At 33.1% G+C, this 25,995-nt stretch overlaps 1 protein-coding gene and 1 non-coding gene across 2 annotated transcripts; both read right to left on the bottom strand.

The window, feature by feature from the left end:
* Window positions 1–751: 751 nt before the first annotated feature.
* Window positions 752–7,379, bottom strand: LOC110673609 (peroxisomal membrane protein PMP22-like). The gene is made up of 8 exons (XM_058146185.1): window positions 7,280–7,379; window positions 7,020–7,154; window positions 6,689–6,789; window positions 6,482–6,557; window positions 6,340–6,435; window positions 5,542–5,672; window positions 5,317–5,402; window positions 752–1,059 (listed from the first exon to the last, which is right to left on the bottom strand). The coding sequence occupies exons 1-8, from the start codon at window positions 7,377–7,379 to the stop codon at window positions 1,008–1,010; spliced, it is 777 nt and encodes a 258-aa protein (XP_058002168.1). The 3' UTR covers window positions 752–1,007.
* Window positions 7,380–18,332: 10,953 nt separating this feature from the next.
* LOC131179761 (small nucleolar RNA R71) lies at window positions 18,333–18,439 on the bottom strand. The gene has a single exon (XR_009148647.1). It is a non-coding gene; the product is annotated as a small nucleolar RNA R71 (small nucleolar RNA).
* Window positions 18,440–25,995: the final 7,556 nt, after the last annotated feature.

The raw sequence follows: 25,995 nt of genomic DNA, 5'->3' as shown, positions 1-25,995 counted from the left end.
AACTCGATTAATATTCTTAAAACCTCAACTCATCCCAAACTCAATTAAAATTTATTTTTAACTACTCAAACTTGTCTCAAATCTAATTATTATTACTCGAAAAATAACTAAACTCGTTTAATTTTATATATTTTAATTAATAATCTACATAAAAAATTATTTTTATTAATAATTTGTATTTAAAAATGTTAATAATTCCATAAAATATTTAATTTCTATTTTATTTAAAACAAAAAATATAAATATTTATAAATATTATTATAAAAAAATATATTTTATATTTAATTAATTATTTATATAAACGAGTTCGGGTAACGGATACTCAACATTTAAAACCTAAACCCACGAGTATTATTTTTTAAACTCAAATTTATCTTAAAGCCGATTATATACTACTCAAACTAATTCTATTACAATTCAATTGAGTCAAATACCTTAAAATCTTGACCCCTTGCCATCCTTATTGGTTTACATGTTAACATTAGAGGATATTGCCAGCAATTTATGTAGAAATTTTAATTTTATATATATATATGTATGAAAATTTTCATAATATGAATTAAGTTAAAAATTAAAATTTCTAAATTATCATTGAAAATTGCGACTTCATTTTAAAAAATGAATTTCCTTTATTCTTCTAATTTTTAGACTTGCATAGACAATTTTACCCCTGAATTTGTGTGAAATCTCAGTGGCACCCATAGGCCCCTATGTAGGTCCTTCCGTTTACCATATAATCCCAAGAACACGATTAAACATTATATATTCTTTTTATAATTTAAAGAAATCACTTTACAGATCTTAAAGCAAAGGTGATTGCTTTAGTGCATAAATCACGAGATTAAACTAACATCTACTACTCAAAGAAGAACATAAAGTCTCAGGATACCAACAAACAGCTGCCAAATTACAGGAATAAATCAATCTATCATTCTAAGTTCTATCAAAACGTGGGGTTCTATGCTAAAAATGCATAAAGGAAACTAGGAGAAAAAGGTTGCCCCATTCTATGCCTGCTCAATTGTGGCAGTCCTTGCTCTCAGATTTAGAAAGATAGCCCTGGAGTCAGTACAAAGAATCAAGAGTGCATTAGTACTACACGATCAATACATAAATTATACCAAAGGGTAAATTAGTAGTAGTAGTAGTAGTAGTAGTAGTTGTAGTAGGAGTAGTAAGAAGGAAAAGGGAGAGGCTTAAAAGGACATGGAGAAGACTAGTATAAAAAAAAATTATAATTTTTGAATATTAATGACAAACTGGTCTCAAACAAAGCTGAATAGTTAATAAGGATTTATATGGTCGACTCTAATTAATTTGGAATTAAGGCTTAGTTGTTGTTGAAGTGGTATTGCACAATCTGTATATTAATTATCTTTATATTTTAATGCTCTATATAAAGAAAAGGCAAACTCAAATGCTACTCCATCTGTGATATTTGCCAATCCACAAACCCAGAATGTGGTCTTGACACAAGCAGACTTGCAACATTTTTGCCAAAAAAACGTTCTGCAATGTGATTTTGCTAGCCTTACTTGAATTGTCAAGCAATATTTGCTCTACTCCTAGCTATTTTAATTAGTATAAGCATCATCCAGATTCAAAAGCTAAAGAAAGAGCTCCATTAGAATCATTGCACAATTAAGAGATGACACCGACATTCTTTTCAAGAGACAACAGGTGTGCACATCGAGTGAAAACTAATTGTTCAACTTTCAAGTTCAAATATAAAATGTATCTGATACCCCCCCTCCCCAACCTTCTTCCAATTTTTAACTTACTTTGAGTGTTCCATTACATAATGCTTAGGATCAATCACTTGTGTGTCTCTCATATAATGTGTCAATGTACGCTAGCCAAAGTATATGGTACATTTGCGGGAGAAAACATATTAACTAAATTATCATATTTATCCATCCATCCATGAACTCCGCCTAAGTAGTTTGCGCTTAGCCGGTCCCAAGCCCGGATAAAGGAGGAGGGTTGCGGTAGGTGACAACCAGCGTAAAAATTTCGTCACACCCTATGATATGGATGATATAAACATTGGGGCGTCCTCTACTAACGACGCGCTACATCGGAGCCCGGGTGTAGTGATAAATATGCAAGGGTGTAGGGCGTTCACCGAAAGCGACGCGCCATGCCGGCGCCCGGGTGTGGTGTTAAGTGAGCAAGGGTTCCCACATCATGGACGGGTGTGGGTAAAGAAGTTAGTCCATAAGACAGATAATAGAACAAATAGTGGAACAGAACACAAGATAGACATAGAAAATAATAGAAGATATCATAGAAGGAGACCAATTAGGAAGGAGCAGGATAGGAGGAGGATCAGGGTTGGTACTTGGAATGTTGGATCACTTACAGGAAAATTAATGGAGCTTGTGGATACCTTAGAAAGGAGAAGGGTGAATATTGCTTGCATTCAGGAGACTAAATGGGTAGGAGAGAAAAGTAAGGAAGTGGGTAATTCAGGGTACAAATTGTGGTTTACCTGAAAGGAGAGAAACAAGAACGGAGTGGGTATAATCATAGACAGGACATTGAAAGACGCAGTAGTAGCTGTGAAAAGAGTAGGAGATAGAATTATACTAGTAAAGCTAGTACTAGATGGAGAAACAATAAATATAGTTAGTGCTTATGCCCCACAAATAGGACTAGACAGTGAGAGTAAACAAAGGTTTTGGGAAGATATGGATGATTTAATGCAAAGCATACCGAATGAAGAGAATGTTTTCATTGGTGGAGATTTGAATGGACATGTAGGAAGTGATAGGCAAGGTTATGAGAATGTTCATGGAGGTTTTGGTTTTGGCAGTCGAAATGAGGAGGGAAAAAGCATCCTGGATTTTGCTATGGCATACGACCTAATACTAGCAAATACCTACTTTATAAAAAGAGAGTCACATTTAGTGACTTTCAAAAGTGGGCAACATAGAAGCCAAATCGACTTCCTCTTAACCAGGAAGACAAATAGAGCTCTATGCAAGGATTGCAAGGTTATTCCAGGAGAGGCTTTAACAAGTCAACATCGGTTAGTGGTTTTGGATGTCAAGTTTAGGAATAATTCAAGTAGGGCTAGAAGAAATATGGTAGCTCAAACAAAGTGGTGGGAGTTCAAAAGAGTAAAGCAAGTGAAGTTCAAAAATGACCTTCTTGAGTCCGAAACATGGAAGCTGGATGTGAAGGCCAATGATATGTGAATATAGATGGCATCAAAGATTAGGGAAGTAGCTAGAAAAGCACTTAGAAAGTCTAGAGGACATGGACCACCCTCAAAAGAAAAATGATGGTGGAATGAGGAAGTACAAAAGGCAGTGAAGAGAAAGAGGGAATGATATAAGAAATTACCTAAGTGTGATAATAATAAGGCTTATGAACAGTATAAGATAGCAAAGAAAGAGGCAAAAAAGGCAGTTAGTCGAGCAAGAGCACAGACCTTTAAAAAATTATATGAGAAACTTAGAACTAAAGAAGGGGAGAAAGATATTTATAGATTAGCAAGGAAGAGAGAAAGGAAATGTCAAGATCTCAATCAAGTTAGGTGCATTAAGGATAAAGAAGGAAAAGTGTTGGTGAAAGATGAGGACATTAAAGAAAGATGGAGAAATTATTTTAATGATATATTAAAAAAAAGTAAAATTGGAAATAGCGTGAATATAGATTATAGAACAATAGAAAAGAATGTAAATTATACTAGAAGGATTAGATCTTTAGAAGTAAAGGAAGCACTTAAGAGAATGAAAGTAAGTAAAGCCTGTGGACCCGATGAAATACCAATTGAAGTGTGGAAGTATTTGGGAGATATGGGAGTGGCATGGTTAACTAAATTATTTAATAAGATTCTAAACTCAAAGAAAATGCCTGATGAATGGAGGAAGAGTATTTTAGTACCTATTTTTAAAAATAAGGGAGACATACAGAGTTGCTCAAACTATAGGGGAATTAAACTCATGAGCCATACTATGAAGTTGTGGGAGAGAGTTGTGGAGCATCGACTACGTCATGATACTTCCATCTCTCTCAATCAATTTGGTTTCATGCCTGGTCGTTCAACTATGGAAGCGATCTTTCTCATTAGAAGCTTGATGGAGAAATATTGAGATGGGAAGAAAGATCTACACATGGTTTTTATTGATTTGGAGAAGGCTTATGATAGTGTTCCAAGAGAGGTCTTATGGAATGCGTTAGAACAAAAGATGGTATCTATTAGGTATATACAAGTATTGAAAGATATGTATGAAGGAGCAACTACTATTGTGCGCACAGTGGGAGGGGACACAAGAGATTTTCCGATTTCAATTGGATTACACCAAGGATCAGCCATAAGCCCTTACCTTTTTACATTAGTTTTAGATGAACTGACGAAACATATACAAGAGAGTATTCCTTGGTGCATGATGTTTGCGGATGATATTGTTCTGATAGATGAGACACGAGAAGGAGTCAATAGGAAGCTAGAACTTTGGAGAAGTACTCTAGAGTCAAAGGGTTTTAAGTTAAGTAGAACGAAGACAGAATACATGCATTGCAAGTTCAGTGAAGGTCAAACTGGTGATAGGGAAGGAGTTAGTTTGAATGGAGTGGCACTGTCCCAAAGTAATCACTTTAAATATCTAGGCTCAGTCCTTCAAGTAGATGGGGGATGTGAGGAGGATGTTAGTCATAGGATTAAAGCCGGATGGTTGAAGTGGAGACGTGCCACGGGAGTTTTATGTGATCGTAAGATTCCCAATAAATTAAAAGGAAAATTTTACCGTACTGCCATACGACCGGCTATGCTATATGGTAGTGAGTGTTGGGCACTGAAAGAGTCGTATGCATCTAAGATAAGAGTTGCAGAGATGAGAATGTTAAGGTGGATGAGTGGCCATACTAGACTAGATAAAGTCCGTAATAAAAGTATTAGAGAAAAGGTTGGAGTGGTGCCAATTGAAGATAAGTTGAGAGAAGGGAGATTGAGGTGGTTTGGTCATGTGAAGCGTAGACATACGGAGGCTCCAGTTAGACAAGTAGAGCACATTAGGCTAGAGGATAGAAAGAAAAAAAGGGGTAGACCTAAATTGACTTGGAGGAGAGTAGTACAGCATGACTTAGAAGCATTACACATTTCTGAGGATTTAACCCAAAATCGTTCAGAGTGGAAAAAGCGAATCCATATAGCCGACCCCAAATTTTTGGGATAAAGGCTTAGTTGAGTTGAGTTGAGTTGTATCCATCCATCCATGCATACAAGGTAAGGGGACTAAAAGATGGAGTCATTCAAGGAATTAAGATAACCAATGGAAGTAGAACCAAGCTAAAAGATTGAGATTGCACCAGCATGAAGCAACAAAGCCTTGAAATAGAACACGGAACTGCAAAGGCATATACTGGTGATTCACCCAGCTAACTATAGGCCAGAACTGCAAAACATAAGCATCATAGTTTTAGAGTTGCCAATCTGGACAATACCTTAATGTTGTGTCGTGTCATTTAAACCAGAGGGTTAATATAACAAAAAAAAAAAGAAAATCAATAAGAAAATGGTTCATATTTCTGTACCTTCCATGCTGTCAATTGAACAGAAGGGTGGTCCTTACGAACCTTACTCTTGACTAAACCCCATGGTCTTCCCGCAACAACAAACCAAAGTTTTTGGATATAGTAGACTCTCTGTAAATATTCTCTTTTTCCTTCTTAACATCTTGTGTTTTTTACTCAACATTTGATAGCACAGTCATTTTTCAGCAAATATTAAAATCAGCCAAACTTTTGATGATTTTGGCTAGCAAAAATATGCAATGATAACAATAGCCAAGGGAAAAATCTGCCAGAAAAGCATGTAATATAATAGATCTTACTTTCTGTTCAATGATTGTGAAAAAAAAAAAAAAAGAGATATTTATATCTTCTCAGGCATAAACACAAATTAGAAAATATTCCAATTGTCCAGATCAGGCAGGCTGACACAACGCAATTAAGTGACAACAAACATGCCTTTTTGATGTTCAAGGCTTCAAGCAACTCTTTGGGTCATTTTCTCAAAAAACAAAACTACTACACATTATAGACTGCTCCTACTCATTCAAAAAGTTAGATATGTAGAACTTAGAATAAGCCTCCACCAGTGCATGTCATTGTTCTGACTTAGGTTGTGACAATTCATAATTAACACAGTTTGGGCAAAAATATCTCCTTTACAAGCATAATTAAAAAGGTGGCGATTAGAAAAACGATTACTAGAGATGGTTAACCACTTGAGCTTAAGTTAGAAACATATCAACTTTATTGCTTTTGAAACTTGGCTACTATATAAAAATGCTGAACAATAAATCATGCTATTGATTCTACAAACCATACCTGGCTTTAAAAACATCAACAACGAGAAAATAAAGCTACTACAGGATGGGGAGACCACCAAATGAGAAATAGCACATTTGACATGAAATGAGAACACTGTATCAAACATACAACGTCAAGATTTCTTAATAGATGCACGTACCCTCAACTACCAAGCCATAGTACATCATAAAAACCATGTTGTTCCAAGCAGAAGAAGTTAATTGTTCCAACAACACCTAATAAATTGCCAGGAAAACTTCTAATCATTAATTTCTAATCTCATAAGCCTCAAACAAAATCTCAAGTTAGACACGAAAATTATAAGCCAACAAAAGAAACAAATCTACACGAGAGGAGGGAGGGTTACCTTCTTTGCTACAGTTTCGTGTTCTTCTTTCCCTTGAAAATAATATCCATCAATTTGTGAAGGAAGTGCCCAAAAGGTCCTCCATATGCAAAGCCATAGATCTAAAAAAGCAAAATAAAATCCTATCATAACTTCATTCTTTTTATAAAAAAAAGAACTATATAAATCAATTTAGTTTTTGTTTGGTTACTAAGAAATTAACCTTTGGTGTCAATACTTCCACTATTTATACACTCATTAAAAAGAAGATGAATATACAATTTCATTAGCATTAATAATACGCAAAAAGAATTTCATTATCCTTTTTATACATGTCATAAGAATCAGATACCTTGAATTGAAACTACAAATGAAGAAGTCAACTTAACATGATAAGAAGCAATCTTCTCAACTGAAGCCTTTTGATCACAGAAATCTTTTGGGCAATTGCATCGCTGCATCCAGCCAACACCCCAGCAGTTATTGCCTGACACACCCACAAATTCACAATCAAACGAAAAACTAAACTTCGACAAAAACCAGCACTAAACAACGAGAAAGGCACTAATTTGAAAACAGGGATGGATCCAGAAGAGGGGAAAAAAAAGATACGGGCAATGATCAACAACCGCCAAAAGACCTTGGTTCTAAGAGGGCGGGCTTGAAGTTGAATCAGATATTTTCTCCGTACCTCTTTAGCTATGTCAGACATGATGTGATCAACTCTCTCTCTCTCCCACGTAAATACGAAATGGGTTTTGAGATATATAGCAACAGAGAGGGAATAGAAAGGGAGAGGGAGAGAATTGACAGAGTCGTTGAGTCTTCAGGAAAAGCGAAAATTAATGACAAGCTGGGTTTATGTGAGAGGCAGATGCAGTGACTTTGCAGGAGGCAGGTGAGACCAAACACCAACACCAAGGTCACTGTGACTGTAGTTTCCTTCAAAATGATTTACTCGAAAATTATTTTAAGTGAAAATTTTAAGTTTAACACTTCAAAAATATTAATTAAGATTCCGATTCTCCAATATTATAAAAAAATTTTGATAAAATTTATGATAATAGAAAAAAAAATTTAATATAATAGTTTATTATATCATGCAATGTTAAACGAGGATATCTATTACATAAATATAAGATATAATTTAAAATATTTTTATTAAATAATTTAGATTTGATTTGTTAATGAGAATAGGGTGAATTGGTCTACATAATTTTTAAAATGATAAATTTGGATTCCATCGACCTGTTTTTTTTTTTTTTTAAGGAAGGAAAGCAAATGAAGAATAAGTTGATAAAATTATAAAGGAAATAAAATTTTTATAGGAAAATAATTATTATTTTCCACATAAATTTTGTTTATATAAAAGAAAAAGAAAAATATTTATTTTTATTATATTTTTATTATTATGTTCTTATTAAATAAATAAAATTATATTAAAAGATAATTATTGAAGGGCAAAAATTATAGAGAAAAAAAAAATTAACTCTGTTATCTACTCTTTTTCCCCTAATTTGGGTGGATAATAAAATGGTTCAGGCACATAAATCCTCATAAAATTTTGTTGAATTTTTAATTTTTCTTTTTTTTTTCTAATTCGGTTAATGACTGGCAGAATTAATTAATAAAAGATATAAAGATATATAATATTTAATTTTACATTTTGAAATAAATTATTTATATTATTTTTTAAATTATAATAAAAACTTATAAAATTTTTTAAGTTGGTTAGTTTGGTACATGATAATTTTTTAAATTAATTAATATGTTATGTAAAGATTTTTTAACAGAGGGTGATATAATTTAATAATAGCAACAAATATAATTTTATTGTAATACCTGTTATAATTTTTTAATAGTGACTGACATAATTTTGTAATAGCAATATGTATAATTTTGTATTTAATATAATTTTTTAATAGTGCCTGATACATTTTTGTAATAGCAATATATATAAGTTTGTATTTAATATAATTTTTAAATAATAGCTAATATAAATTTTTTAGGTTGACTAATATATCACGTTATAATTTTTTAAAAACATTTGATATAATTTTGTAATAGTATCTAATATTATTTGATATTATTTTTTTTTAAAATTAGCTAATATAATTTTTAATAGTATCCGATATAATTTTATATTTTTTTTAAATATTAATACCTCATCAACACTATTTAACAATGTTTAGTTCTTTAGCTAAAAATGTGGTGGGACATCTTCCATCCACACCTGAACTAAATATGAGGAATTAAAAGCTTCCTTAGGTAAGTGATGTGCTAGACAGTTTGCAACTCGATCGGGGAGAAAACTGGAAGGGAATCCAGGGAGAAGAGTCCAAATATCTGTAACACAAAGATCATGATATGGAGATACCAGAGGCCCACCCTTGAGTGCTTCCATAGTAGACTTACTATCTCCTTCTACCACTAATGAAGAAAAGCCAGCTTCAAGAGCTACTTCCAACCCAAACTTAATGGCATGAACCTCAGCTAAACTTGCCTCCCAGTTCACATGCAGACATTTCGTATTGAGTTTAAACACACCTGAAGGTGGTGGACACCAGCAGATCATATTGGAGGATTCACTTGTTCTTGATAATCACCATAACTTGTGTAACTTGCCCATAGGAGCATCGCTCTGTGGAGCACTCTGGGTTCCTCAAAGTAGAATGTCGGAAGATCACATGATTTCGTTCCTGCCATATAGACCATGCTACAATAGCAAAAAGCTGTTAGAACTCAGGATCATTATTAGCAAAAATTATCTCCCAAAGGAGGTTTGATTCTGCCATCATGTTGGTTCAGTGATGGCTGCCATCCGGAGTATTATTGGGCACTCAAAAACCAAATGATATGATGTCTCCTCCGATTGTTTCCTACAGAAAACGCACAAATCGTCAACTTTAATCTGTCTCTTTCTTAAATTATCCTTGTTTGGCAAAACATTCATTCCCAGCTTCCATAAGAAATGTCTAATCCGAGGAATGACGTCTAGCTTCCACAGACGTTCCCAAAAAGAACTTGAACTAGGCATTGAGGGAGAACTCACTTGGAGCAGTCGTTGTTGCTCCTTTATCCAATGCTATGCACTGCATACAGTATAATTGCCGTGAGTTGTTCCAGACCAGTACACTGAATCAGATGTCCTGCGTAAAGTGAGAGGCAGCTGCATTATTTGATCACATTCAAAAAGAAGAAACATTTCGCTGAGAAATTCTAGTTTAAACCGATCTACTATGGATATAAAATATAAATATATTTATATATTTTATGTTTTAAGTTTATAATAAATTAAATTTAGATAAAAAAAATCTCAATATTCACCATTAAAATATCCCCATTAAAATTAGAACATTTACAGCAATGAGAATTTTTATATTTTAAATTTATGATAAATTAAATTTAAAAAAGAAAAATCCTTACTAGAGTGTTGAAGCAACCTGTTTCCGCTGCTTATATATTTTAATTCTTTGGTGATTATTAATTTTTGTGATCAATATATAATTGAAGATAATATATCAAATAAACATATTATTTTTTTAATTTTTCATTAAAATATAATAATTTCTTTTTATATAGAATTGAATTTAATATACTTTATGCCACGAAAAAATGAAATAAAATTGAAATTAATTAAAATTTCATATAATTATACTTTATTGAAAATTTCATTTATTTTATAATAAAAATTAAATATTTTGTAAATAAAATAAAAATGTTTTATAAGCTACAAAACCATAGAGCTGAGGTTTAATTACTCTTGGGTCACCCTTCGGTCTATGGGCCATTCAATATGTAATGGAAAATAGAATAAATAGCCCAATCTTCACTTACTCTAACCCAAGTTCTTGTTGTCCTACACTCAATATGTATTGAAAAATAGAATAAATATGATTTCAACTTGAAATTTAAATCCCATTTAATTATTAAAAAAAAAATTTAAAAAACTAAACTACACTATTAAAAATATTTCATTTTTCACATATTATTAAGACCTCACAATACTTAATTCAATATTAATTTTAAGTATTAAGAGAATTATTTTCATTTAAAAAATTGATTAGCTTTATAATATCATATCAATTAAACGTCTTTGATTAAAAGTTATTGAATTTAATAAATTCTCTTTATTAATTAGATTGAATGGGAATATCATATCACATCAAAACTTGTTCTAATACAACAAGAAAGGATAGATTAATTTTCAATTTTAATCCATTCACTTTCCCATCCTGATGATCATAATGGCGTCATCATCACGTCTTCATCATTTAATTAACATCACCAAATGACAGTGCCCAAAACCAATCTTCGAAAAAAAAAAACTCACTCACTCACTCTTTTCCATTATTGTATATATTTTATTTCCATCCAATAACTATACCCATTATTTTTAGGGAAAAAAATGAAAATAATGCTCGCACTATATATTAAATTAAATTAAATTAAATTAAATGATTTATAGCATGACATAGTATAATCCTATAATAATTCAACCTGTGGTAGTAAAACACTATTTTTATTTATAATAAATAAGAGAATTGAAATTAATTTCTCCATTTACATATTAAGTATGAAAAGATCAATCAATTGATGATTATATTCAGCAATTGCCATTAATTATGTTGTAACACATTGGTTTAGGATAAATAGTTTATAATATGTATAAAATTTGAGTAAATTTTTTTTCTTTGAGTTAATTTTTAAGGTAGAGTTAGGTTCGATCATTTTTTTTACATTATATAGAACTTACCCTACTTGAATATTGAGTTATTTGCAGATGTATTTATCTGTAGACTTTACGCTCTAAATGTTCATTTCTGAGTGTGAAGATATGTGTTATCTCATATAGATGGGCAAATTTTCTCTTATTGAACAAATTTTTAAGGTAGGGTTAGGTTGGATCCATTTTGTTTACATTAGTTGTTCATAATTGAGAATAAAAAAAAAATAGTAGCATAATTATTATTTAAATTATTTATTATTAAATTTTGAAAAATTAAAAAAAAAAGTATATTTTTGTTCTTCACCAAAAATATGCATATTGAGTTGACTTAATAATATTCATATATTGAACAATCCAATGGCTTTTGGATACTCTTTTATGATACAGTGAAGAAATATGTAAAGCCTGTAATGGGTTTTCTTGGTGCATAATAATTACACATTTCAATTATGGTGTTTTGAATATAGTTCATATATTTATTTCTTATGACGGCATTAACGCTCAATTTCACATCAAAATTATTAGTCCAACATTCTTAAATCATTGACTGATGTTAAAGATTTTATTATTATTATTATTATTATTATTATTATTATTATTATTATTATTATTATAGAAGTTAGTTTTCAGTTGTTGAGGGGTTTTAGGTCTTGAGAGATTAGTGTTTTTCATAGAGACCAGCTAGAAATTAAGGGGAGAGGGACCAAAGAAACTCTTTTATTGCAACCACTAAATCTTTAACCTTGTGTTCTTGTTCAAGAGAATTTAAAATATGAGATTTAAATTTAATAAAAGTATATATTCTATATAATCGATTAAAGTTATAAATATATATTAAGTGCATAAATATAATAGACATATTATCCACGTATGAATTTAAAATAATTTATAAAATAATATTTAAAATTTATAATATATTAATAAATTATGCTAAAATTAATTTCAAATCTTTTATTTTAAATTTTGGTATCAAACATAGGATAAATTCTTTGTTTCTTTTGCTCACTTAAGTGGCTGAGTCTGTTTCAGTGTTTTATAAAAGCATCCCACTATATTAGGCATTGAGTGGTCTTGTCTTTACCTTATTAGTCCTAATGCATTTCAATGTTCCCCACTTAAAAGGTGAGGCCTTGGATTAGTTTTGTTTTCTTAAAATTATTTTAATATAAATAATTTGTAAAATTGAGATTCATATTATTTAAGAAAAAAAAGAATACAACTAATTTTTTATTAAAAAATATTTTTCATCTACTCATAAGAAACTTCAATAACAGTAAGTGGAATTTGAATTAGAGTACATCTTTTTTTTTTTAAGCTACTTCACAGATATCCTCAAATTAATGGACCAGAAATAATCTTGCTCGTGCTAGGTCGATTTATTAAGGAGTAAAACACTCTCAATGAGTATTTTCTCTATTCATAATGATCGAATACTGAACCTCGCTTAAGGAACTAGAGTATATCGTTCATGAGCTATTTACAGTAGAGTTTGTGAATGCTATAATATAGTAAATAATCTTTAATGCATGGGAAATCAAATGTTATTGTGTCAACTGTCAATTACTATCAGGAGTCGGCCTGATATATGGATTTTGGTTGGATTGAATATGTCTCCATGATGCTTGGATTGTACAAAGTTGACCAAATATGACCCTCTATTTATCTATGTATTTTCTTCCACATTTGAGACGTCATTGAGGAATTCAATAGTAGATTACAGACGTATAAATTGTATAATAATAATTAAATATAATAATGGTGAAATATCAAAGGTCTTTGTCATCCATCCATGGGAAACCGAAGGCATATATACATGCCTCATGAATTTGATTAGGGTTAAGCAAACAAAAGGGAGAAAAAAAAAACAAAAATTAGCAACTGGATTCCACTATTCCCTTCAAGTACACTAACTTTAGCAGCCTTTGTAACCCGCTATGCCCTAGCAGCCCTTACTTTCATTGTATAAAGCAAGTTTTAGAATTATGACTCAAAATCTTAGTGAGATTTAGAGAGGCTTTTTCTTAATTTTAGTGAGAGAAATATTTTTTTAATATGATAGAGGAATATTTCCAATATACAGTAGAACTCTTATTTTAATGTTATTTCTAAATTGAGTGGGACTCCTAATCAGATTAAGATTGAGAGAATTAACACTATAAATAGGAGAATTGTGGAAATGATTATTTGGCTTGCAGCTCATAGAATGAGATTATCGCCTATTGTAGAGAGGAATTTTGCTAATTACTGCTGATTTGGCTCTACTCATTGATGAGGGGCTTTTGGCCATTGCAGTGGAGAAAGGCTTCGGCCTAATTTGGAGAAAGCACATAGAATTTAAGAGGAAGGGATTATTGTCCATTGGTGAGAAGGCTCTTGCCCATATAGTTGAAGACACCCTTTGTGGTTTAACAGTAAATATATTAAATTATGTGTAGAAGAGATTGAGAGGTACTAACTAATGTATTTACTATAAGCAGTTTGATGTAATATGAGTTCTCTTGGATGTAATTGGATTTATGGGTAGTATAGTTTTGAACTTGTAATTGATGATTTATTATTTGTTAATAGTAGAAGATGGCATATCCGTGGATGTAGCTCTATATTGAGAAGGTGAACCACAAAAATATTGGTATTTTGTATATTTGCTTTATTTCTTTACAGTTTAAACGCTTCTGCAGTACACAACAATAAGAAAAGGTTAAATTTGGGTTAGCATATTTCATTTATCCTTTGAATTCAATCAATTCGATCGAAGCCTTTGGGTTAGTATAAGAGAATGAAGAAACTGGAGAACTCATCACCGATTGGTCACACTGTCACACTAATTTTTTTTTTCCTTTAATCCACTAAAGAGTACTCATATATTTGATATGATTCACTTGAAGACTCATTCATGGCCAAAGATTTGCCCCCTAAATGAGGATGAGAAAATAAAGTTTTCATGTTTGATATAGAATATAGGTACCCTTAAATATGATAATATTGGAAATAAAAATAAAACAAGAATATCAAATTAAGAAGAAGATGAAGTTGGTATGTACAGATGATTGTGGGGATCTATATACATGCGTTGCATATATAGCTTTCACTACTGGTATTACTTTTGATATACATGTATGGATGAAATTAGAAGAACCCTAGATTGTGCATTTTTGTCATTTATATACTCATGTGGAAGGCGCTAGTTTACGTAAATATACACAAGGCCTTACATCTGGGCATTTTCTACAAATTGATTCATGTATTCCTCCTTCTCTCCTTAGATAACTACAGGTAGATTACTCGTGAAAATACTCTTTTCATGCATTCATATCACACAGAATTATCTACTGTTATCTTGATTCATCGATTCATCATTATTAAAAATTTGAGATAGAAATTGTAAACGAATTTTTTAATGAAAAACCGGACAGCTGCAGCCTGACTTGTAATTTAATGATGACGAAATAGTATACATGTCACCCACAGCTTAAATTTCAGTCGTGTAAAACTCAAAAAGTACATTAATTTATTATTTATGTGCGTTAAATAATATAGTTAATTCCATAATATGGCGTGTAATGCACCACACCCAATTAAGTGCATGATCAATTTAAGAATTTAGCCAGCCATCACGAAACCTGTGATTCTTTTAGCAACAATTAAAATTTAAAAACATGTTCTTAAAGGCTACCAAATTAATGGAATGTTACCTACTTGACATATGGATAATAAGATAAACTTTATGATTCGCCATGATAAACTTAATTTTTACATTCTAATATATGTATATTTATGGGTCAATTCCCCATGTGAAGCTTAATTTACATTCTAATATATACATAAATTATTTGTAATATACAGAAACATGTCTATCAAATTTAATATATTTGATTTTCTCATATGAAAAAATTCAATTCAATTTAAAAATTTAAAATTGAGTCAAATAGTCTGTAACACCCTAGGCAAATCCCAAATCGGCAAAACACATGAGAGATGCTGGGTTTATAAGTTGGAGGTTCGTAACCCCTAGTGACGCATTTTAAAACCGTGATGGCTTCGGCATAGAGCGGACAATATCACTAATAGGCCGGGCCGTTACATTTGTGGTATCAGAGCCGCTCCGCGTGCAACCTTGAGCGATGGTGGGGCAAACCTCAGCGAGGACGCTGAGTCCCATAAGGGGGGTGGATTGTAACACCCTAGGCAAATCCCACATCGGCAAAATACGGGAGAGATGCTGGGTTTATAAGTTGGAGGTTCGTAACCCCTAGTGACGCGTTTTAAAACCGTGATGGCTTCGGCCTAGAGCGGATAATATCACTAGTAGGCCGGGCCATTACATTTGAAAAATTTGGACTATTTCTCGATTTGTGCATGTCATCCTTGCGCAAGGGCCTTCTAATTTTACCTAATGACGCGTTTTAAAATCGTGAAGGCTTTGGTCCAGAGCTGACAATATCACTAGTGAGCCAGGCCGTTACATTTGTGGTATCAGAGCCGCTCTACATGCAACCTTGAGCGATGGTGGGGCAAACCTCAGCGAGGACGCTGAGTCTCATAAGGGGGGTGGATTGTAACACCATAGGCAAATCCCACATCGGCAAAACACGGGAGAGATACTGGGTTTATAAGTTGGTGGTTCGTAACCCCTAATGACGCGTTTTAAAAACGTGAAGGCTTTGGTCCAGAGCGGACAATATCACTAGTGGGCCGGGCCGTTACATTTTGATGCATGCATTTTATATCATCATTTAGATGTAATTTTTGCACATAATTTACCCTTGTTCATAGCCATTATTATAGATATTAGTATATATTTAGTCAATTTTGCAATTTTCACTTTTCTTAGTTTAATTTTTGGAATTTATTTGTTTTGTAGGGAAAATTTGGAGAAATTTGATGTATTTTGATCAGAGTAGCCATTTGGAGGAGATTAGAGTTGAATTGCAAAAATTTTTGAAGTTGAGTAAAAATGGTCGAGAGCGACACAACCTGCAGCACAACCGAGTTAGCTTATGTCGCAAGTTATGTCGATCGTCAGATATTCAGGCCGAGAGCTACACAACCCGCGACACAACCCGCGACATAACCGACCCAACTTATGTCATTTTTACTGGAAATAGTTGACGTGGCATTTCCGTTACTCCAGCTTTTTACCTCACTTTCTCTGGAACCTTCCCCCTTTTACCCATTCTAGGGCAGTCCCCTCACCTATATAAAGTCTCATTTTATCATTTTCTTTCCATAGAGAGCAAGGGAGGCATTTTTGGCAAGATTAGAAAGAGAGAAGGAGGGAGCACGTTCTGCATTTTTTCAGCAGCAGCAAGGATCACGTTTCTGCACTTTTCTGCAGCAGATCCTTCTGCAATTTTCTGGGTTTTTCTACCCTTTAGCTTACATTTCCATTATTTCTTCATTTATACATTTGGGTTTGTCTTAAAACTATGAATAGTGAGTAGTTGATTGAGATTCTAGAGATGGGTTTGTAAATATTGATTTGTATTGTGGTTTTGAACTGATTTAGCCATTTAAATGGGATTTGTTACATTTTGATTTATTGCTTGTGAGCTTGTTGCCTTGCTTGATGAATGGGCCCTCATTAAGTTAAGTTTTAATCCTTAATAGATTGACTGAAAAGTGAATATTAGGGATAGATAATCTTGCAATAAACTTGGTTTTCTTGGTGTTAGAGATAAGCTAAGAGAATTAAGGGGACTTTCCAAAATCAATTAGAGCATTAATTGGGTTTTTGTTAGGTTTGAAATACCGTGAAAACAGGGTTTGATTTAATGAAAACCAACTTTGAGATGCTTGAAAAAGGTTTCAAAAATTTAAGAATTGATTTCCCTCAAAATTGCAATTCTCATGTGTTTGGCTAAATTAGGGATAAACCACATGCAAACAATATTGAAAAATCCAATCTCTAGAATCACTTTATTTTTTATTGAATTTAGATTTAATTCCTCTCAAATTTCATAAATAGAAATTTCAAATTAATTTTTGGTAATCTAGTTTAATTAATTTTAGCTAATTGTTTGATTTAGTTTTAATTCCTCAAATACCAATTTTAATTCCAAATTTCATTTTACATCTTTAATTTTTGTCATTCTAATTAGCTTATACTTTTATTTCCAATTTAAGCACAATTCCCTGTGGGATCGATATCATTTTTTTAAAACTATACTACTGTGACCCGTGCACTTGCGGACACACCGTATCAAGTTTTTGGCGCCGTTGCCGGGGAATTGTTTGTTTTTAAGTTGGATTTTAATTGTTTTAAGCTAATTAGAATTTTTATTTTCTTTTATTTTCACTATTGTTCCTTGTGTTTTTCAGGTACTTTTCTTGTTTATGAGACGATCGAAAAGCACAAGTGATACTGAATTGTTGTTCAATCCTGAAATTGAAAAATTCTGTCGAGCCAACAAAAAGGAGTACAAGAGAAGAAAGGAAGCAGAAAAAGAAGAACAACAAAGATTTGAGCAAGAGGAGACAATTAAAAATATGGAGAATCAAAATAGAGCTATTGGTGGAAACAATGGAGGAAATGAGCAAAATAGGCAAAATGAAGCAGTTAATCAAAATGATCCTCAAAGAAGATCCATGTTGGATTATGCTTTTCCTAGATGTGCAGATGTGAGAGATAACAGACCTATCATTGGAGCTAATCAATTTGAGTTAAAGACTGGTCTCATTCAAATGGTTCAGAATTCACAATTTGGAGGTAGTCCACTTGAAAATCCTCATTCTCATTTGAAGAAATTTTTGATGATATGTGGCACACAAAGGCAGCCTGGAGTTTCAGATGAAGTTATTCGGCTCACCTTATTTCCATTCTCTCTTCGGGATTCAGCATTGGAGTGGTATGACTCACTTCCACAAGCTATTATAGCTACTTGGGAGCAGCTATCTCAAGCTTTTCTATCTCAATTTTTCCCACCTGGGAAGACTACTTATTTGAGGAATTTGATGGTAGCTTTTAAACCAAGAGATGATGAAACTTTGTATGAATCTTGGATGAGATTTAAGGAGCTTGAAAGGCAATGTCCTCATCCTGAAATACCGAAATGGATGATTGTTCAGAATTTCTACACCAGAGTTACTCCAGCCATAAGAAACACAATTGATTCACAAGCAGGAGGAGATTTCATGAGAATGACAAGTGAAGAATGCTATGATCTATTAGAGAAGATTGCTCATAATACCCATTTGTGGGGAAATCCTAGAGCACTTGAGCCAAAGAAGGCCGGGATTTATGAACTTGACTCAGTTAGCTACATGAATGCAAGATTTGATCAGTTGACTCAGCTTCTTAGTGATTTTTGCACAAAGGCAACAACCTCAACTCCTACAACTGTGCAACAAGCTGCCTACACAGATGGAACCCAAAGTTGTGGAGTTGATTACTCTTCTTATGGTGATGATTATTTGCAAGAACAAGCTGCTTATGCAGGAGGTTATCAACAAAAACCTATGGGAAATGCTTACTCTAATGTGAACAACTCAACATGGAGACCACAAGCAACTTTTGCTTAACAAAGTCAAAGCTCAAATTATCCTCATAACCAGCAGTTTATGCAGCAGAATAGGCCTCAATTTCAGCCTCAATTTCAGCCCACAAGGCAGCCACAACATGGATATCAAGCAAGAGCACAACAATCCCTTCCACCTCATAAACCGAAACCAACCTTGGAAAGCATGATCGAGAAATTTTTTGCTGAACAAAGCAAGATGAATAGCAAATTGGAGGAAGAAATGCAAAACATGAGACAAACCATGGATCAATTACAAGTCCACAACCGCATGTTGGAGACTCAATTGGCTCAACAAGCAAGCTCATCGGGAAGCAATTCCTATGGCAAACTACCTAGCCAACCACAAAACCCTCATGAACAATGTAAGGTTGTAACCTTGAGAAGTGGTAAGAAAGTTGGTCAAGAGAGTGAAAACAAGAGAGAAGAAAAAGAGAGCACAAAAGAAGAAAATTCAATTGAGAGCAAGAAAAATGAAAAAGAAGAAGAAAGCAAAAGTGAGCAAGATGAAGGAGAGAAACCATACATCCCACCTGAACCTTACAAGCCCACCCTTCCCTACCCTCAAAGATTCATCAAGCATAAGCTAGACAAACAATTTGGCAAATTCCTTAAAGTGCTAAAGAAGTTGTATATCAATGTGCCATTCACTGAGGCACTATCCCAAATGCCAAGTTATGCCAAGTTTTTGAAGGAGATTCTTTCCAACAAGAGAAGGCTAGAAGATTATGACACCATCAACTTGGGAGAGCAATGTAGTGCTATAATTCAGAAGAAGTTACCTCCCAAACTCAAAGATCCGGGTGTGTTTTCCATTCCTTGTCATATTGGTGATAATTGTGTGGCAAATGCCTTATGTGACCTTGGAGCTAGTGTCAGCCTAATGCCTCTTTCAATATATGAGAAGTTGAATATGGGAGATTTGAAGCCCACAAACATGTATCTTTCATTGGCTGACCATTCAATTAAGTATCCAGAAGGCATTCTTGAAAATATGCCTATCAAGGTTGGGAAATTCTACATTCCGGTGGACTTTGTCATTCTAGATATGGAAGAAGACACAAAAGTTCCTATCTTATTGGGAAGACCCTTTTTGGCAACAGCTGGTGCATTAATTGATGTAAAGGGTGAGAAATTGACACTTAGAGTGGGAGATGATCAAATGATATTCAATATCAATCCTGCCATGAAAAGGAAACATGAAGAAGTTGAGTCTTGTTTGCGGGTAGATATTATTGATAAGATTGTTCAAGAGCATTTCAGAAAAAGCTATCCACAAGACCCACTTGAAAATTGCTTAGTCCATGGTGGGAGCATTGATGATGACAATCTCAACATAGCTGCTTTTGCACAACACTTGGAGAGCTCTCCACCACATCCTGAAGCCATAATTTTTCAACTTGAAGAAGTGCAAAATTTGGAGATTAAACCACCATCATTAAAGGTAGAGGATGCCCCAAAGGTAGATCTTAAACCTCTTCCTTCCAACCTCAGGTATGCTTTTCTTGGACCGAATGAAATATATCCTGTTATAATTAATGCATCTTTGATTGATATTGAGAATGAAAAATTGTTGAGAGTTTTGAGAGAATATAAAAGAGTTTTGGGGTATGCAATTGATGATATAAAGGGAATTAGCCCAACAGTTTGTATGCATAGGATTTTCCTAGAGCCAAATAGTAAACCTTCCATTGAACACCAAAGAAGATTGAATCCTACAATGAAGGATGTTGTGAAAAAGGAAATCCTAAAATTACTAGCTGCTGGAATTATTTACCCCATTTCTGACAGTGAGTGGGTGAGTCCTGTGCACGTTGTACCAAAAAAAGGTGGGGTGACAGTTGTTAAAAATGAGAATAATGAATTGATACCCACTAGAATCAAGTACAGGTTGGAGAATGTGCATAGACTATAGGAAGTTGAACAATGCTACAAGAAAAGACCATTTTCCCCTTCCTTTTATGGATCAAATGTTAGAAAGATTAGCCAAGCATTCATTCTTTTGTTACTTCCATTCTGGTTTCTTTCAAATTCCAATACATCCTGATGACCAAGAAAAAACTACCTTTACCTGTCCCTATGGCACCTTTGCATATCGAAGGATGCCATTCGGATTGTGTAATGCGCCTGGCACATTTCAAAGGTGCATGATGGCCATTTTTTCTGATTTTATTGAAGAAATTATGGAGGTCTTCATGGATGACTTTTCAGTATATGGCACTAATTTTGATTCATGCTTGACTAATTTGTCTAAAATCTTGCAGAGGTGTACTGATAATGATTTGGTGTTGAATTGGGAGAAATGCCACTTTATGGTCCAAGAGGGGATCGTTTTAGGGCATTTGATCTCAAATAGGGGAATTGAAGTGGATAGAGCTAAAATAGAAATTATTGAAAAATGCCACCTCCAACCATCACAAAGGAGTGCGGAGTTAGACATGCCGGATTTTACCAGCGATTTATTCAGGATTTTTCTAAACTTGCTAAACCCTTAACAAATCTTTTGAATCATGATGTTAAATTTGATTTTAATCAAGATTGTATGGTTGCTTTTTGCAGGTTAAAGAGGGCATTAACAACAGCTCCTATCATGCAACCCCCGGATTGGACTTTACCATTCGAAATCATGTGTGATGCAAGCGAGTTTGTCGTTGAGCCGCCCTTGGCCAAATAAAAGATAGAAAACCTTATGCCATTTACTATGCAAGCCGAACCCTTGATGAAGCTCAAGTCAATTACGCTACAACGAAAAGGAGTTCCTTATGTAGTATTTGCACTCAATAAGTTTCGTTCTTATTTGGTCAACTCAAAGGTAATAGTTTTCACCGATCATGCAAAGAATAAGTTATTTAATGAGCAAGAAAGAAGCTAAATCTAGGTTGATTAGATGGATTTTGTTACTTCAAGAATTTGATTTGGAAATAAGAGATAAAAAGGGTGTTGAGAATGTGGTGGCTGATCACCTTTCTAGGATAAAAACTGAAAATAAAGATGATGAAATTGTGCCAATTGATGAGTTTTTCATGAATGAGCAGTTGTATGTGTTGAATTCTGCACTTCCATGGTTTGCTGATATTGTGAATTTCTTGTCTTGTGGTGTCTTGCCACCTGATTTATCTTGGCAGCAAAAGAAAAGATTCTTGCATGATGTTAAATTTTATTCTTGGGAAGAACCTCTTTTGTTTAGAAGATGTAATGATGGAATAATTAGGAGATGTATACCAGAGGAAGAAATAAATGATGTTATTTACCATTGTCATTCCTCTGAATATGGTGGTCATTTTAGTGTCTCAAAAACTGTTGAAAAGGTCTTGACATCAGGTTTCTATTGGCCTAATATGTTTAAACATGTGAGAAATTTTGTAAGCAAGTGTGATAGGTGTCAAAGAGTAGGCAACATTTCCAAGAGAGATGAGATGCCCCAACAGTCCATATTAGAAGTTGAATTATTTGATGTGTGGGGAATTGATTTCATGGGGCCATTTCCATCTTCTTATGGAAATAAATATATCTTGGTAGGGGTGGACTATGTATCTAAATGGGTAGAAGCTATTGCTACACCTACCAATGATGCAAAAGTTGTGGTGAAATTTCTGAAAAAATTTGTTTTGACCAGGTTTGGTGCCCCACGTGCCATAATCAGTGATGGTGGTAGCCATTTTTACAACCACCAATTTGAAAAATTGATGAGAAAATATGGGGTAAAACATAGGATTGCCACACCATATCACCCTCAAACAAATGGCCAAGTAAAAATCACAAATAGAGAAATCAAGCAAATCTTGGAGAAAACTGTCAATAAGTCCAGAAAAGATTGGTCCCTTAAATTAGATGATACTCTTTGGGCATATAGAACAACATTTAAAACCCCCATAGGAACTACACCTTATAGGTTAGTTTTTGGGAAATCATGCCATTTGCCCGTAGAGTTAGAACACAAAGCTTATTGGGCCATTAGAGCAATCAATTTTGATTTACAAGCTGCTGGACATAAAAGACTTTTGCAACTTGATGAATTAGAAGAATTGAGACTTGATGCTTATGAAAATGCTAGGATCTATAAAGAAAGAACTAAAAAATGGCATGATAAGCATATCAAGAAAAAGGACTTTAAAGAAGGAGATTTGGTTCTCTTATTCAATTCAAGGTTAAAATTTTTTCCAGGAAAATTAAAATCAAGGTGGTCAGGTCCATTCAAAATTGTGAAAGTTTTACCTCATGGTGCTGTGGAAATTTTTGGTGAAAAATCAGGTAATTTCAAGGTAAATGGGCAAAGATTGAGGCACTATTTAGTTGGTGAGCCAATTGAGAAGATAGCAACTTGCTATCTCTCTCATTCTCCATAAAATCTTGAGTGAGTATGGTCAAGCTAAAGACCTAAACTTAGCATTTTTGTGCATAACTCATAATTTTTCATTGATTCTTTATTTCTTTCATATATTTGTTTTAAGCTTTTCTATACTCCTTATTCAGAGTTTAACATTGTTCTAATTTCCTTGTGCAGATGGGATACAATGCATTGCAAGCAAATGAGCATAAAAAATTTTTTCTTGTTTTAGTCTAGCTTTAAATTTTTGGCTTTAAATTTTAGTTTTAAATTTGTTCACTTACCATTTTCATCTTTATTTTGTTGAGAATTTGCTGGTGATTCTTGCTAGATTCATTGCCCTTTTTGTTAGTTTTAAGAAAAAAATTTTTTTCAAATTTTGACATCTTAGATTAAAAGGAAAATTATTTGAATGTGGATGTGTGAATTGGTGCTTTGAAAAATTATTTTGTGTGAGTATTTGATGAACATAACAAGTTGAACAATTAGAATTCATGTTATGAAGGTTTAATCATTTGAAATCTAATTTGTTTCAATTTTTTAGGTGCTATGAAATTCGGTCAATTTTGGGCAGCAGATTGCACAACTTGCGACATAACCGGGTTTGCTTGTGTCACCGTTTATGTCCGCTGGGCACACTTTTGGGCAGATTGTTGCACAACCCCCGACACAACCCCCTTATCCTTATGTTTTAACTTGTGTCGCCTATTTGTTTTGCAGGATAAAAACTTTCTTCACCAGAATGGGCCAGCAGCTACTCCAAGCCCAAGCCCAAAAGCCCACTCACCCATTTTGATAAAAAAAAAAAAAAAAAAACATTTCATGTCTTTAATTTCGTTGCTTAATTAATTAGTATTTTGAACTTATTTAGTTAATATTTTGTTTGTTTTGTTTTTCTTTTACTTGAACCATTTACTTATTTAGTTTTTTTTTAGTTCCTCATAAAATACATTTTTCTTTTATATCTTTAGTACATTGCTCACTTGCTTTGATTTGCTACTTCGGATTTACACTTGACGGCTATATTTTTGAGCTTAACCTCTTTATTCCAACTTTTTGAGTTTAATTGATTTAATGGCTTCCATTGCACTGTTTCTTTTGCAATGAGTGCAGCAGCTGTCCAAATTTTATCTAATTAAATTGGCTGCACTTCAATGAGGTAACACTTCTTATCTCAGCTTGTGTCACTTTCAACACAAGTTGTGCTATCGCTTATGCAACAGGGTAATAATTCTCTATGCACATATAGCCAAATTATCCCATTCCTTGCATTCTTTTAACATTGAGGACAATGTTCATTCTGAGTATGGGGGAGAGGGTAAATTGTTTGCAAAAATTACTTTTTCCTTTTTACTTGCATATAGTGACATACTCATTCATTACTTCATACTTGTACATATTCACATATATACACTTGCATATAGCTTCATATACTTAGTTAAGCATACTTAGTTACATATAGGTTGACTATACATTTACACTCAAGCATTTCATTCATTCATTTAAAATTTTTGGATTTTTAAACCAGTCTTTGAATTCCATAAGTTGCTTATTCAAGCAATCCAACTTGCCTTTAGATGGTTAGTGGAATGAAAGTTCCAGCTGGGTACAAAGTCTTAAGCATTATTCTTTCTCTTACTTAATAGCTGAAAATTAATACATTCATCTAGGTATGCAGATTTTGATTAGTTATTTTGAGTTTTGAGTGTCTGGATAAGCCTTTAAGGAAGAAAATGGTCCTTGTCGTCTCACCATTCCTAGAACAAGCATCTTAGATCTTTCAAAGTGAAATTTTTAACTTGCATTTGATAAGAATATGATTTAGGCATTCCTTCATATTTTAAACCTCGCATTTAGCCTTAACCTCCCTTAATTTCATTTCAACCCTTGCAAACCCCCCTTAAACCTTAATTCCCTAATTTCTTTGAAACCCAAATCATTTACCTAGCCATTAAACCTAAACACTACCACCTATTATGAGAATAATATTTTAGCAATTAAGTGCATAAAAAAATAAAATAAATAATGATATATAAAAAAAAAACTTGGAGGATTGAAACATCTTGAAAAGTGCTAGAGTAATTGTGAAAAGTTGATAAAAAAAAAATGGTCACCAAAATATCCCAAAGGTAATTTTGGGTGTGATATGAAATAGGGACAAGTACACAATAAAATATAAAAATAAAATAAAATAAAATAAAATATTATAAAAGTAGTCCCTTTATTGTGATAGCACTTGAGATTCATTGTGAATTTCTTTCCTCTTTATAAAAAAAAAAAAAAATAATAATAATAAAAAAAATATTTGAAAATGAAAAAAAAAAAATGGATGCACTTTGAGTTTCATGATTAATATTATTCTCATATTTTGTTTACCTTATTCCCTTTCTTTGTTAACCACAATTTTACCCTATTAGACCCCATTACAACCCTTAAAAAGACCTAATGATTCTTTGAAAAATGCTTGTTACATTAGTAGAGTTAGATCTTTTATGCTTGCATATGGGTTTGGCAATATAATCTTCCATACATTACTCACCATCTATTTGAGACACATTGGCTATCTATTTCATTTAGGTTTGTTTTGGCACAATTGACTCTTGTAGCTGGTTGGTATTTGTTGCTTGGGTTGATTGGTTAATTCTTAGCTATTCTGTAATTGTTGAGAGTGCTTGCTTCATTCTTTGTGCTTTTGCTGGTGGGAACTTGGAATGTTGGTGGCTAGAGGTAAGTTGGTGGTTTGGATTAGTGATTTTTG

Source organism: Hevea brasiliensis, chromosome 4 (genome assembly GCF_030052815.1).
Source record: "Hevea brasiliensis isolate MT/VB/25A 57/8 chromosome 4, ASM3005281v1, whole genome shotgun sequence".
NCBI classification, from domain to species: domain Eukaryota; kingdom Viridiplantae; phylum Streptophyta; class Magnoliopsida; order Malpighiales; family Euphorbiaceae; genus Hevea; species Hevea brasiliensis.
This window is presented reverse-complemented; position numbering and strand designations above follow the sequence as displayed.